The 16,135-nt window shown below is 41.0% G+C and overlaps 1 protein-coding gene across 4 annotated transcripts in view; it reads left to right on the top strand.

The window, feature by feature from the left end:
• Positions 1-16,135, top strand: part of PLPPR5 (phospholipid phosphatase related 5) — a 262,285-nt gene that overhangs the window by 206,489 nt on the left and 39,661 nt on the right. The window contains exons 1-2 of one of the 4 annotated variants that reach the window (XM_080407161.1): positions 418-8,120; positions 8,660-8,848. In XM_080407161.1, coding sequence (XP_080263287.1) covers positions 8,660-8,848 — 189 coding nt within the window. In that variant the 5' untranslated portion in view covers positions 418-8,120. The other 3 variants (XM_080407160.1, XM_080407158.1, XM_080407159.1) reach the window with 3 other exon arrangements.

The raw sequence follows: 16,135 nt of genomic DNA, 5'->3' as shown, positions 1-16,135 counted from the left end.
TACCAACAATAGCAAGTTAACACAAAGGATCTTTAAAAGCTGGTTTACTTATTATTTTATTTTTACTCTGGCTCTTTACCTTTCCAGCTGCTCCTTGCAGTTCAGGATTCACTTCTCAAAGCAGAAAATGCTGTTGCTATGTCTCTCAGAAGTGACTTTTCAACTATTTCCTTCCTTGCTGCCTTCCTGAGTCTCCTGCTAATGCTTGACAGTATGCTTTTTGCCTGGAAAGTAATTATGATGAGAAATGATGACTAAGTCAAAGGAGTAGCCCCATAGGTTATTTTTTTAAGGACCAATCCTCTAACATGTTTTATGTAGCACCTTACTGGAGGATATACATACACATACATATGTGTGTGTGTGTGTAGGACTGTCCCTTTAGAAAAGGGAAAATTAAGAGATATCTTTAAGTAGATGGACAGTTTCACTTCATACCAATTCACCAATTTAGAGAAAATATGATTTTATTTTTAGATATGAATTACAATCAAGTGAATTACAATAATTGCAGTGAATCACCATTAGAATAGACTGTAATCATTAAGACTAAAGACTGCAAATATATGGGTTGAAGTAAATTAGAAGTAATTCACAGAGTTATAGAAAAATGTAGGTTTGAGGGGACTCCTAGCAGTCCTGTAATCCACAAATGTGTTGAGAGCAGGGCTGACTTCAACTTCAGGTCAGGGTCCTCTCAGCCTTTTCAGTGAAGTTTTGAGTATCTCCAAGGACAGAGATACTTTCCACCTATCAACGTATCTGAATAGTGATGAATGGAAATGGATGATTCCTGCAATGATTGTTTTGTAGGAATCCAGTCATTTGGAGAAACACAGTTACTAACTTCAGTATGAGCAGGCCTAATACCTTCAACAAAGGTTGTCTTTTTAGTCCTGCTGTGGGCTTAGCCCTGTAACCAGAAGGGATAGTGCAGAGGCAGTGTTCTGCAGAAGGGGGGGCTTCTCAAAGTGCAGAGGCATCTGTCCTGCAGCAGACATGAAAAATGTGACTTTGTGAAACAAATCAGTATAAGAAATTCCTGTGAGGTCTGTCCTCACTGGCTTGGTGATGGTGTCATTCATGGCAGTATCATAGGACTCTACGAATGCTTTGTGTCTTTCTAGCTGACTACTTTTTGTCACTAGACTTTAAGTTTTGCTCTTTCTTGAGTTTTCTGTCTTCACTGAATCCTCATAAACAAGCTATAAAAGAAAGCACATTTTTCAGAGAAAGGATGTGTGTGAAAACATGAATGTAACATGCATGTCTTGGTGTTGAATGGAAGTGTGCAGTACCCATGTTTCCTGCAGGTCTGTGGATTGTTAATGCTGAGGGCTACACCAGGGTACAGAAGAGCTAGGAGATGATGAGTATTATGAACTAGACTTCAAATATTTTTAATATTTTAAATTTTCAAAGTAATCTAAGAAAATAATCAGCTCCTTTTCTAGCTTTGTTGAACAATTACCTGCTAGCAATGAAGAGTGTCTAATTCTATTTGCTAAATTCTGTGGGCTTGTTTTTTCCTTTTTCTCCATTGAACCACTGGCTCCAGCAGAAACTGTTACAGAGGATGTACTGGACTCCTGCCAGGATGAGCTGCGTACATTAAATGATAACTAGAGCTGGAAGTATGTAGTGATTATGGTGCATAATTTATGATATTAGAGTATTTTTCTTTGCCTTTCGAGATAAAGTTAGTGTGTTAATTTAAAATCACGTGCAGACTTGTGCCTGAAATTATCTTTGGAATCTTGTATACCCTACTTGTTCATGATACAATTGTTAAGGACCAGGCTTGGTTATGGAAAGAGATAACTGCAAGTTTTACTGTGCATCTGCCCCTAAATTGAGGAATCCTCAGTCTCAGAAGGCAGCCCTCACAGTTCTATGCAGAGTACAGTCTAATTTCTTTTACACACTTTTGGATGGTTTTACCTTTCCCCTCCTCTGTATTTCAGAATATTTTGTTCCCCAGTCATGGAATTAGCAAAAGATAATGATGGCAAATGTGCAGAGCTAAAAATTAGTCATACTTTAGTTTAAATGTGGAATTTAAAAATGAGAGAGTGGATTCATCCAGGTAGAGACCAGGCTATAAAACATCAACCCTGCAAGCAGACTGAGCATGATTTTTCACACAAATTTTCCTGCAAATGAACAAGGTCTCCTTCAGTTAAAACAGAAGTTTACCTCCATCTCTCTGGTAACTTCAGCTGTTGCTTACAGATCTTCAAGCAATGTGCTTACAGTATGTTTAAAGGCACTAGGGACTGCTAGAGTCCAGTTCCTACAGGCAGCTAAGCTGTGGGTGAGAGCGTAAGTAACCACAGAAATGTGGCTGGATGGGCTGACCATTTCCTTCCTTCATACTTCTGTGTTTTCAGATTGTAATTAAAGTTTTATACTGATGACACAGAACCTTGAGGAATGGGCAAACATTTACTTGAAGCACAGCCCCTTAATGGCTGTACAGAGTATTTAGCCGATAAATTGTATTAATTAGTCTCACTTTATAATAAAAAATGTACAAAAGAGAAGGCAAATTGCAATGCAGCAAATTGCCATATACAAATATGTGAAATTAATTCAGTAATATGTAAAGGGAATTTTAGGATTGGTCTGTAAAACCTTCAGGCATTGTACAAACATCTGAACTAATTTTGTATTATGTACAAAACTGGCTGTACAGATACATACAGTGTGCTGCACAGGACAGGTCTGTGTGACTTTTTTTTTCCCACTTGACTACTGCACCATGAATAGGCTCTGCTTATGTCAGCTACTGTTCAGTAATCTGCTGCATCAGTCTTCCAAGGTATCACTGATTCACTCAGAAAGGAGTTTTCTTTCATCAAAAGAAATTGTAAGAATGATGATATTACGGGTGAATGAGATAAGGAAGTCTTATTCCAAGAGCCTGAGCTTATGATTTTTATTGAACCGATTATGCCAAAGATTACCAAGTTTACAGTCAAGTTTTTACAACATTGCAGTTACAGAAAACATTTCTACCAATGAAGATAATTTTCTAGGAGGTAGGCTTTTCCCTAAGTTTATCTTGGGTAAGATTAAACAATTATTATTTGAGCTTTCAAATATAAGTGTTTCATTTAATTTCACATCGACAAAACTGTGTTCTGTATTTTTATTTTGACTGTGTAGTGGTAGATATGCTAATACAGGCTAATATATGCTAATGTACAGCCCTTAGGTACATGGTGTCCCTCTGGCATCCCAAATTTCTGTTCTAATCTATAAAGAACTTGCATGCAATAGTACTCCTTAATTTGAAGGTAGCAAGCAGTTTTAAGATTGATTATCTTATTGATGTAAACACTGACTAGTCAACTAATAAGCTATGATTGTTACTCATTATATCAAGCTCAATCATTTTATTGTTGCCTTGTCCTCCTCCTCATTGTTTCATCTCCATCTGCTCTCTCTCTCATATACTTGCACTGCATTGTATGTATGAGATGTCCAAGCTTTCTGGGGCAAAATGTTGTCTTCTATGGAGATAGGGTCCAGCTCTACATAATACTGGAATACAAATGCAGTATTAATGCTTATGCTGCTACTGCTGCTACTAATGTGACTTTTTTCTCACTGTGTGACTCTTGAGAAGTTAATTCCTATTTTGATGCCAGTTTAGCTATGTGCAACTGAAAGAGTAAATTGATCACATCTCACTAGAGCCCTTCAAAATAAGGGTGCTAAATCTTAAGCTAGTCATCAAGGCTTGTTTCATTATTGTTGCAAGTGCTATCATCAGAGGCTGGTATTTCTTAGGATGGAATGAATGACATTTTCAGAGGATGATTCATCCTGCCCTAATGTAGTGGAGCTTAGTCACCTACCGGAGTTGTCTCTCTATGAAAGACATACTAAGACCATACGAAAAACTTAGATTTGGTGCCTAACTTGTTTGAATCACACTGCGAGTGTTCTGGGCAAGCCTCCATTTCTGATTCTGTGCTGGTTCTACTCCAGCTGCTAGAAAACTATTTTTCTGTTGCATTAGGATGGTTCTACAAGCATGAATTTTAGCTGTAAATGCCCCAGGCTTTAGGACTGAAATCACTGCATATCATGAAACAATTTAATTAAACAATTAAAATGTCCTTTTAGTTATCTCTTAACAATATCGGTTATTAAATACACAGGAAGAGGCCATTGTATATTGGCAGAATAAAGCTTGCATCAAATAACTAAGTATTATACAATGTTCTTCTAAAGTTTGTATGCAAGTAATTCTCTCTCCTGCTCTTAGCCAAATTAGAGGGATTTTCCTAATTTTCTTCCTGGATAAAGCCAGGAGGTCTCTAAAAATTCAGTTTGTTCTGTTTCTTCCCTGCTGCTGTCATCAACACAGCCCTTCAGAAAGGGCTGGTGTAGTGTAGCAGTGCAGAGATGTAGCAGGGAAACAGCCATGGAGTTGCCAGCTGCTGTCACTCTGATAAAGCACAAAAGAGGTAAAGAGAAAGGTAAAAACAGTGGGATGATTTTATACCAATTCATGTTTTCTTCCCATTGAGAAGGCTTTGTTGGCTTGGCTTGCTTTCTTTACTGCCTTTTGCCACAGCCATATTTTATAACTAGAAAATACTATAAAAAGTGGTGATGTAAGCACATGAAAGGTTAGTGAATTTGGTTTGGAACTAGAAATATCTCCTTGTAATGAAGGTCATGATTTCAAAGTATTGCAAAACAGTGCAGCTAAGGTTTCTTTTTGTCTGCCTGCCCTACATTTTTTCTCTTGAGCTGATATTTCACTTAAAATTAGGTAACAAACATAAAGAACAAGATAAATCTATAAGGACTATCAGGGGAACTCCTGCTCTGAGATCAGTGGCATTATTCCCGAGAAAGTTAGTTTCAAAACCAGTCTGTCTGTCATCTGAATTTCAACTGACAATTTTACCAATAGCCTTCTCAAACAAAAGTTGTTGGTTCTGGGTTTTTCTCTGCCATTCTGCTGCCATTGCATGTCACTGCTATAAATGAGCAGGGAATACTGTGACTGCAGAATATATTTAGCTGGCTGCATTAGTCACTGGGGATTGTGTTCTGTGCTTCCATTTGTTTGATTTAATACATGTTTGCATATTCAACTGTGCAGCCAATAAACATAATGTTCATTATAATAAAAAGTATAGCTCTGGTTTTACTTCATCAGCTAACTGCATATTCATGAAGGCATGCCACTGGTGTGCAGGCCATGCTTATAAAGTATGTCTGCAACAATGGGAATTTGTTTATGAGATTAAAATAAAGCAATTATTGTCTTTTTGCATTTGTAATGTTCTAAGCATCTTGTGCAGCTTGGACCTGCCTTACCTATGCATTTCTACACTTCTACCAAATAGTAGTCTACACCATCCAACAGTCGATTTCTATGAAGAGAACAGTAGCAACTGTCAAGCACACCCATGTTTTTTACCTGGTAGCAAGTCAGACAGAAGCTAATTCAGATTTTAACTTAACTTTATCAACTGCAAGAAATCAAGCATTTCAGGCTTGTTCTAAGGGAAAAAAAAAATATCTTCAAAATGGCAGAAGAGGAAGAATGGACTGAGGAAGGATGACAGTACCAGAGCAGGCCTTACCTGTATAAAAATTAAGACAAAGTTTATCATTATTTTCACAAGCCATCATACAGAGCTTTAAAAGAAAAAAATAATTGACATTTTAGTATACTTTCTGCTTTAATGTTTTTTGGCATCTGGTCATCTACTCTGTAGTTGAGCCTCTTGCTATTCAATAAGGTGACCTGACTGCTTTCTCACCTAATGATCTTCACTCTAAAAACTGAAGGTTGAAGAAATGGAATACTTAATTCCCTTAATTCCTTAGTGAAGCATCAAGTTGACAATCAGTCAATTTGCCTACCTTTTTTTTTTTTTTAAATAAACCAGAACCTGACATTTTCATATCTTTGTTTTTTTTTCATCGGTCACCTGAGTTGCCTCAGATCACTCTGAGCTGACTACCAATGAAGCTGCCTTTAAGACTCTTCCTTTACTTAAATTCTGTATTCTCTGGTTTGTAACTATTAAACGGCTGGTCCACCCACCTGTAGTATTTGAAACACAGGCACTAGATTGAGCCAGATAATACAAGTGACTGTTTTATCTAATAGATTTATTCCAGCCCGTTGCACACCATGTTTTTAAATGATCGGAAGCTACCTATTACAGCCTAAATAATGTCACTGTTGCAGAGTAAGAGAAAAGCATACAGACACTGTATTACTTTTCACTGTAATGCTCCTTAATAAGACCTTCTATACTTGTGCTTCATTTAATGGCAGCCAGACACTTGTTAGCATTTGTGTATCAGCAGAAAAGACCAAGCACTCAGGATACAGATGTATTCCCATACCACCAGCAATGGTATTAATTTTGTTTAGCCTTAATGAGAGAAGGCCAAGAACATTTCTTACTATTGTTTACATCTACCTCACGGTGGGGTGTAGAGAAGGGAGAGTCAGATTCTTCCCTACAGGTTCGCAGTGACAGGAGGAAAGGCAGCAGGTTCAGGATGGCACACAGAAAATGCTAGCTTAATATAAGGAAAAAATGTTTTACATGTCAGGGGTTGGACACTGGCACAGGTTGTCTAGGGTGGCTGTGGAATCTCCATCCTTCGAGATACTTGACAATTGACTGGACTGAGCAACCTGGTCTAATGGGACCTGTGTTGAGCAGGTAGTTGGACTATATGACCTATAGGAGATTCTTTCCAAAATCTATGATCCGAAATCCTTCATGGTTTTTGATAGTAGCTTCAAAAAAGCTTTTTAAACCCAGGACTTTTTATGTCCTCTAATTCCTATATGCAATAGGTCCATTGGTATAGCCACAAAAAGAAGTTGGCTTGCAATAGCAAAATGCAGAAGTATTTTAGTAGATGGTTACTGGAAAAAGGTTGACTTTCCCCAATGCCAGTTTTTGAAAGAAATATGCCACCAGTGTTTCCCTGAAGCACCTACTCAAATACAACTGAAGAGCTGAGCTTCATGCTCATTGCAGTCCTGCTGTTGCCTTTGGTCTTTGGATCAGGCCTCATATCCTAACAATGGGGGTATTTGTACGCAACTTCCAGGATGAAACTAAGATTTTTATGTGTGTATGGTAATGGATATTGGGCTGTGCTAAGGAAATGGAGAAAATAAACTCTGTGCTAGGCAGAATTCACCACAAGATGTCTCATGTCTCACTACGTATTTTTCACGGAGGTAGGGAGCTATCCAGCGAAGTCTGGTGAGCGCAACGCCGATGACATGATGTAAAGTCTTCTGGCAAGTATGTTAAGAACGCATAAAAATAGACAGGCATGAGGAGTGTGTTCTTCAAGGGCTGACTGAAATAAATGCATGGAGACTAACATCACTGAATATGAACAAAATTCTCCAGAATGGAGAGAAAAACGAACAGTTAAAGCCAAAGTACAACACTAGAAAAATGATAAATCAGGGTGATCAGATCTCATTTCTTACTTCTAATGGCCTTTACTAAGTAAGCCAAGTGGAATTTTTACGGCTATGGTGTCCCTTAAAGACAGTTTCCCGGCCACATAACATACTGGGATGGGTGTGTAGGTGTGTACCTTTAACTTTTTATCTGTTGGTGTTGGGAATCCAGACTAGAGCCGGCACATGTGTGAATCCCTACAAGTGCTGGATGCAGTGGTCTATTCTTAATCATATGTGCTATACGTGTATTTTTCAGTGGAACTCTTCTGTGTCCATATGTATAAGATTTCTCCCAGCACTGGAACACACTGTCCTCTTACTCTGGGATGTTACTTGGGTGAAGACAGCTTCGTCTGCAGCTACCCATTTTCTTTATAGCTGTTAAACGAAAGCTTTGGCCAGAAATTGCTTTAATAGCTAGCCACGTACAAGAGGATTTCCATGCTGAGGCCCTTCCACCCCGGCCGATCCTTTTGCCCGCCGGGCCCGGCCGGGCTGCGGCTGCCTGCGGGGCCGGGGCTGCGGGGCTGCGCGGTGCCGAGCGCCCGGCGCTTCCCAGCGGCTCCGGGAGGGGCGGGGCGGGACGGGGCGGTGGGGGGCAGCGCCGGGAGCTCCCCCGCCCGTGCACGCCCGCACACAGGTGCGTGTGTCGGTGTGGCGAGGGGGACCCGCGGCACCCCCGCCCCGCCGGAGGCGGGGGGAAACCGGGGAGGGTTTACTTACTAATCGCGGCCGCGGGGCCGTGCCGTGGGAGCCGTCCCGGGGCCGGGGAGCTGTCAGATTGGCCTTCACCGCCGGTGCGGAGCCTCCGCCCGCCATCCCCTCCCTCCTCCCCGCCCGGGCCGGGGTCCGGCGCGGCTACTGCTCCCCGGGCGGGGCGGGGCGAAGCCGCCCCCTCTCGCCGCCGCGCTCCGCCCGCCCGCCCGCCCGCTACACGAGCCGGCGGCCGCGCTGGAGCCGGTGTGAGCGGCGGGCCGGGCCCCCGCCTGCCCTGCCCTGCCCGCGCTCCCCGCCCCGCGGGCTGCCCGCGCTGCTGCCCGCCGCCGAGCCGCCTCCGTCCGCGGTGGATGCCGCCGGGGAGCGGGCGGAGCGCGCCGCCGGGGAGGGGGGCTGCCGCGGCCGCCGGAGCCCACGTACGTGCGAGTGCCCTCTCCGCTCACCAGCATGCTTTACTTCCAGATGGTGATCATGGCAGGGACCGTGATGCTGGCTTACTATTTCGAGTACACGGACACCTTCACGGTCAACGTGCAAGGCTTCTTCTGCTACGAGGGCGCATACCGAAAGCCCTACCCGGGCCCGGAGGACCGCAGCGCCGTGCCCCCGGTGCTCCTCTACTCGCTGACCGCAGGCGTGCCGGTGCTGGTGGTAAGCAGGGGCCGCCCGCGCCCCAACTCGGGCAACTTGTTGGGCTGGGCCGGGCCGCGGGCCCTGGCCGGAGCGGCGCCGCCGGTGGGGTGGCTCTGGGGTGGGCACGGCGGCGGGGACCCTCCGCGCTCCCGGCGCCGCGGGGCTGCAGCCTGGCCCCGCGGGCCTCGGCGAGCAGCGCTGCCGGGCCCGGCCCCGGCCCGTACCCCAGCCGCTGCCCGCCCCGCGCCTCTGAAGTGTATTTTTAGCACCGGTTTATGTAACTGCTAGTGCCCGTGTTGCCAGCCCCGTTCGACTCCGTTTGGTAAATGCAATCTTCTATTTCTCGAAACGTGTCTCAGTTGCAGGTAGACGGGCTACCTGAGGAAAAGCCACTTGTTAGCAACCACTCTACTAATATTTTGCCCACTACTAATTAGAAAACCTCTCTGTCCGTTTAGGTTTTTGAAAGTAAAACTGATATGTGCAAGGAACAGGGAGCAGTTGTGCCTGATTTAGTTGTCTCCATATGTCACAGTTACTGATGTGTGTGCAAACTAAACCTGTGTCTCTAATTGAACATGATCTTCTGTCAATCAAGTTTAAATAGGTGTATCTAAAATGAATTTTATTTCATTGATTTTCTTTGACTTTTGGGGAAAACGGCTAAGAGGGAAAAGCAATGAGATGTCTTCCCTTCAAGTTGTTGAATGTACTGTTTGTGTTGTCAGATAACAAGGGCATTAGCATCATTTGATAATCCCTGACCATACTGTGGGGCAAAGACAGGGGGGGAATGAAATGGAAATACTTAACCATGGGGTATGGATTATATATAGACTCTCCAGGTGCATGCACACTTACACATACAGAAACTCCTTATAAAGACTTTATTTTAATCAGCTGTAATCATTAGAATAATAATAACAAAATTACAATAAGAGGTGTCTTAAAATGGTAATTATTAGTTTCACTGATTAATTAATTTTCAGGAAAATAAGTATGAGAAGGGAAAGCTTCATCGGGGTGATATTATGGTAATCCCAGACACGATTCCCTTCTGCGTTGTAGCGCCATGAGGTCTCAGATGGTATCCAACATAAAACCCTCATGGTCAGGCTCAGCCTTAGTATTTGAAACTTTGTTCTTTTTTTTTTCTAGGGATTGAACTACATCATTTGGCAAAACATGTTATGTAGCCTTTTGGTTTCATTTTCCTTTTTATTTGTACATCAATTAGTTGACCATTTTATTACCTGTTTGTTTGCTCTTTTTAACCCCCAAATGACATTGAGATTTCAAAGGAGGTTTTTTTGGTTGTGATGCTTTTCTGTTGTTTGCATGTGATATTTGTTTTGATTTTAAATTATTTCTTTTGTTTGGCTCAGGAAATTATGAAGATTATGTCAGATATTCATGATTTACATTTCTTTTTCCTAATATGTGTCAGCAAAATGGATAGGTAGTTTCCATTCATTTCCTGCATGCTAGATTATTATGTTGGAGAAAACACATGACGTTTTGGGTTGGCAGTCTTGTAATCAGCCTTGCTAAAAACCTAGTAATAGAATGTAACGGTATTTGTGCTTCCTCTCCCAGTCACCAATCTTGTGTGCAAATGGCATACGTTGGGAGGTCAGGGCATGGAAAACCACATTGCAGGTGCCTGTCTTGCATTTTTTTTTAACAAAATTATTGTAATGGAGAATTCAGCCCCTAGACCGCCATGCCTTCAACAGCATTAAGTTCAATTATTAACATTATTAAATGCAACATTTTCCAGGCTTCAGACAGAATTCTGTTCCGATTCTCCTTTGGCAATCCTCCTGGACTTAGCGTTTGCACGAGATGGCTCTTGTTCAGTTGTGCAGGATATGGACATTGCTGTTGCTTGTTCTTTTCATTGAGAGAAGTGGTGAAGGTAATACTTCACCAAAGCAACTTACATGCTTTTAGCAGTAGATGAACTTCCCAAGATTTCGGAGATGAATTAGATTTCTTCCAATTTCATTTGTTTTTCATCTGACAGCTTGAGCATAAATTTTTCTGTGTAATTTTTGGGGTTTTTGTTTGTAAATGAAATACAAAAATGAATGTGTAACAAATCCATATTCCTGCTTGTGAAGATACAAATGTAGACCAATGAAGGAAATGGATTTCTATGAATGAAATTGTACTTTTTTTTTTTTTTAATCCCCTAAATCATTATAGTCATGGAATATAGTTTATTAAATACTAAGATTTGTGAGAGCTTTGAAAAAAATTTTTTTCTTTCTTTCTGTTAGTTTGTTGTGTGGGGTTAATGCTGTTTCTGGAGTTTGGAGATAGTGCGACAGTGTTTACCTTGGTGTTCAGGGTATCTGTTTTTTAGTTTGGTTGGGTTTTGGGTTTGTTGGTTTTGGGGTTTTTTGAGACGGAGCTTGTTGAATTGGAGCCATAGAGTGCTTCAAGGTAACCCAGGTTGTCTTAATGTGACTCAATCAATGGCTCCATTGCACTGAGTTTTAATGAAGTTGGTCTAAAATCTAAAATTAGAGAATAAATGAGTCTTTCCAGTGACTTTCCTCTTTCCACATGCCATGGTAGCTGGATCTGTCTTGATGAGCATCTCATCAGCAATGGGTCTTTTGCTGCTGTGAGGCTGTCACATGGCTGCTCATCCAAAACTCCTGTGCCACATCAGAGCTGAAGTAACAGACCCAAGTGTCAAGCCATGAGGTAGAGCTGAGTGTCTGGTCACAGGGCAGCAACATGCACGTCCTGAAACATAAATAATGAGCTTGGTCATTTGACAGCGATGTACCTGTGAGTACCATGTTAATCCTGGAAACTTTCAGATTAATCTTTAAAATGCTACTTCTTGGTAATACATGTCTGCAGCACTAGTGCAGCGTTGCTCCCGTGCTTCCATTCCTGTGTCTAGCTGCTTCCCCATGCCACCTGCCCCCATGCCATCCAAGGACAGACGCAGTTGGCCTCAGGTCCTTGGGAGTCTGATCTGGGAAATGGAGACCCAGGGCAAAAGCAGAGACTGCCTGCTGTATTGTAATGCTTTACTTGCAGGTGCTCTGGTGTGGGAAAGGGAAACTGTGACTGAAGGAAGAGGTTTTGTATTCTGCACTTGGGACTTTCTGGGTTTGTTTATCTACAGTCTTTGGTCAAGTATTTACAAACTATTAACCAAATATTTTGTTAGCCCTGAAGTGGTCAGGCAGTTTGACTAGATGATCATTGTAGATACCTTCCAACTGAACTGTGTTGTTCTACAGTATCTCCTAGGTCATGTAGGAGCTAGTAAGAAGTCAAATTATTGTGCTATTCACTTCAACAGTAATCAATTTATTGTCCACTAATAGACATATCTGCTTCAAGTCCCTGCAACTTCAGAGTTGCCCAGAGAAGCTGTGGATGCCCCATCCTTTGAAGCATTCAAGGCCAGGCTGGATGAGCTTTGAGCAACCTGGTCCAGTGGAAGGCATCCCTGCCCATGGCAGGGGGATTGGAGCTAGATGATCTTTAAGGTTCCTTTCAACCCAAACCATTCTGTGATTCATAGGTATAACAGTAATTGTAGGAAACCTGTAGAGGAATCCAGCAGCCATTCTGTAGGATGAGCAGAGCTTCTCCCTTTCCCTTTTTCCAGTTGATTTGCCAGCTTTTATGCAGGTTCCATGCAGTGAAGCAGGATGTGTTACAATATTGGGTTTCTGTGTTCTATGGACTATCTCTAAAGGGTATACACTCTGTTCTTTATCTGTCAAATCTGTAGTTTGAGTTCCTTCACTGGAGAATTTTGAGGTCCCAATTGTATGGGTTTGTTTGCTTTGTTTTTAAAGACAGACTGAAAAAACTGCAGTGTAACGTATTACAAAATACATGGTCCATTCTAATGTTAGATTATTATTGGTGGAACCAATAATAATCCTAAATTGTATTTTAGGCACAGGTAAAGTAATGTCTTGAGTGAGTAGATGTGTTTGCATAAGGAGCATTAGGCAGGCTGACAGTGAAATGTTCTACAAAAGAAAATGCAGCTGAAATTGCAATTCTGATTGCAATGTAAAAGAATGTAAAAGCCCGATTCTGCGATGGAAGAATGAGACTCTTGCAGAGACAGTGCCCCTGTGGGCTCCCTTCCTCCCATTGTCTTTGTGACTCAGGGTTGGGAGAATACTGCTAGCTCTGCACTCCCATCATTTTACTGTCGGTAGCACTAATATCCAGAAATTTCTGTTACACTGTGGAATTCTTAATATGCTATTTTTAAATTTTTATCTTTAAATCAAATGCAAAGAAGAAATACACTCTTGATTTGAGTCTATTCAAATACGTAATAAACATAAAAGTGCTAGTTGAGAGCTCAGTGCTATTTAAGCCATTTCCCAAAGTGCCAGTTCTTGCTCAGTGGGCTGGTTGCTTTTTTAGACTTGTTATGACAGATGTAGCTTGGGAAATATACGTCAGTCTAATCCTTTAGCTTCCAGTAAAATGATTTGTAGAACTGTGAGGCTAGTGTCTCATGTTTTCAGAATCTATAGTATAATCAGTTCTGCATTATTTCTTTCTGGTAGGTCTTAATAATTTTGACCTCTCTAAAATACTATTAACTGCGCACAAGGATTCTTTTAGAGTCCACATGCTAATATGAATTACTTAAAGTGTCAAAAATGTTTAAGCAATAATGGGTGTAAAACTCAATGTATTGGACCTACCATGTATGCTGACTGTTGTATAAACGCCAGGAGGAAATAATGACACACTTTCATTAGATGTGTAAACAGTTTTATTATGCAAATGTTGTTTGTTTTTATTTCCAAGTAACAAGCGGATGATTACAGTACTTACTCGTAAAATATACACTGTTCTATTTGCCTACATGAATTCCTAGCATATTAATATTTTCTCTGTAAACCTATTAAAGACTAATTTGTTTTAGGATTATCCTCTTAATATCATCATTGAAAAAATATCTGCAGTTCAGACATAAAATATTGTGCTGTATTTTTTTTTTTTAGTAGACTGGATGAATCTTTAAATTGGCACATCCCAAACAAGAAATGGATCTAAAAAATCGGGCATTCTGCTTTCAGCTTAGCTTTAGTCAGGAACTTTCTCCTTTCTGATCATTTGAGGAAGGAATTTTGAAACCTGGCAAAAAAAACCCTGTAAAGTGAGAGGTGCAAATCATTGTTCATTAATTGAATTTACTGTACCCTGATGCTTTAAGAAAAATGAGGACAATTCTGTGAATAATGAGAAAGAGAAGCTACCTTTTGAAGGATCAGCATAGATTTCATGTCTGTCTTCTTCAGTGTCTTTGCTAGTCTCATAATAGTTCCAGGTCTAGGTGGCTCAAGAGTAGTTGAATATGCAGAGACCTGAAGGAGATGCACTGTTTCTTTCCAGCACATAAATGTAGCTGATGTGATTGGGCGTGCTCCTATCGCACTCTTCCTTTGTGAGCCTGTTAGTCCCTGTTTTCTTTCTGGCACCTATAATTTCGTGTGCTCTGGCATCAGGGACTGATTAGATTTTATCAGGCTGAGTTTTCAACATGCTCTTGTCAGAGTAGCTTTTAGTTAGCCTGTAGTTCATTGAAACTGTTCTACTCTGATATAACTTAGTGCTGAACATGAAAAAGGGTGCTGGATTGTGATTCGGTTTGGGGACATCAAAATGTTCTGTTATCTGTTTCTTATAACTTAAGGGGAAAAAAAAAATAATGTAGAACTAAGGTTCCAAGAAAAGTATTTCTGGAAATCTCCTCTATGAATTAGCTGTCCCAGGAATCTGTAAATTTACCCTCAATACCTGAGAACCCTAGATGCTCTTCATTCCTGAGCTTAGTCAGAAAAAAGCACTTCCTTCACAAATGTTTCTGTCATCTATTTTAGGCTGATTATTTTTCTGCTTCTTGGTTGGTACCAAGTTGCTTTAGTTTCTATGGACACTTTGATACTATTGGTAAAAACTAAAGCACAGGGGCAGAATCAAAGACTTTTTACCTGCTCTGCTACTTGAAGCAGAAGTGGCCTCTATGCATCCTGAAGGAGCCTAAGCTGTTTTGACACTTCTGCCAGAAAGAAATCAAGCAAACTTGATAAATAATGTAAGGATGCACAGTTGCTAGCAGCTCTGTATTACAGGGCAAAAAAATTGAAGAGTATGTAGTGAGGTATTCAAGTGTTCATTTGTATGCACCTTTACAGCAAGTTAGAGGAATCACCCAGCAAAGTGGGTCTTTCGGGTCCGTTCTGGTGTTCTTTTTGGGGAGCAGTAAGTTTTTTGCTAGGTAGGTAGCTGCAATAATTGAACATCTCCTAATGCTGTTTTTGAAATGACAATGGTAATGCAACAGAAGATGGGAATTGCACATCCAGACTGGTATGAATTGGGTAGAATAAACTTAGCCCCTGAAATAAAATGGAAATGGTTTTACTTGTATGAGAAACTCTCTTTAGCTCCTTGCTATGTGACCTATTTCAATAATCCTGGAATATTTATTAATTAACTAAGCTTATTTATGTGTCCTTTTCTTGTTGGCACATTTGACAGCTGTTAAGACTTTACATGAAGAAGGAATTGCCAGAGTACTTTGTTTACTCTGTGATCACGTTGTTCTTGAAGGGCACATTTGATCTCTCTCTTCATAGTTCTGTTTCAACCTGTGTGCATAGCTGCAGCTTCTTTTCCTTTATAGTTTTCTTCTTCCATTCTCACGTGGAGTAGGGTGGGGAGAAGAAAAAAAGACATGTCAAACATGGGGGTTTTTTGTTGTTTTTGTTTTGGTTTTTTGTTTTGTTGGTTTGTTGTTTTTTTTTTAATGTGCGAATGCTGGGGACTTCAGAAAACCACTGTTTTGAAAGGGGGGAATGCCAGCAGGAGATGTTGAAAATAAGGGAAAATTTATGTCATGTTTTTCCTTTGTGAAGGGATAATTGCAACTTAAGAACAAAAAATAAATCACACTGTTAAGGTCTGCAGTAACTTTGTATACCAGATGTCAGTATTTGCCTGTTGAGACACATAGTAAGACGAATACGTGGTTTGATAGTCTGATGCTGGTTTTATCCCAGTGTAAAACCACTAATCCAACAGAGCTGTAACCAGGAGAAACAAAAGATTCAGAACCATTGTGGGTTTTCTTGGGAATTCTTTATGTCTGTCTTCCTCTTGTGCTGGGATGGCTTATGTGAACTGTAGAAGTTATGTTTGTACTTCCAATTGAATGTATGATCTCTGCTGTGCTTGCTATGCATGCTATTTACAAACACTAACAATATCGAAGCCATATGCTTCATCCCTTGA

This window comes from Falco punctatus, assembly GCF_963210335.1.
Source record: "Falco punctatus genome assembly, chromosome: 11".
NCBI classification, from domain to species: Eukaryota; Metazoa; Chordata; class Aves; order Falconiformes; family Falconidae; genus Falco; species Falco punctatus.
The sequence above is the reverse complement of the archived record's forward strand: the minus strand, read 5'-3'. Positions and strand labels throughout refer to the sequence as shown.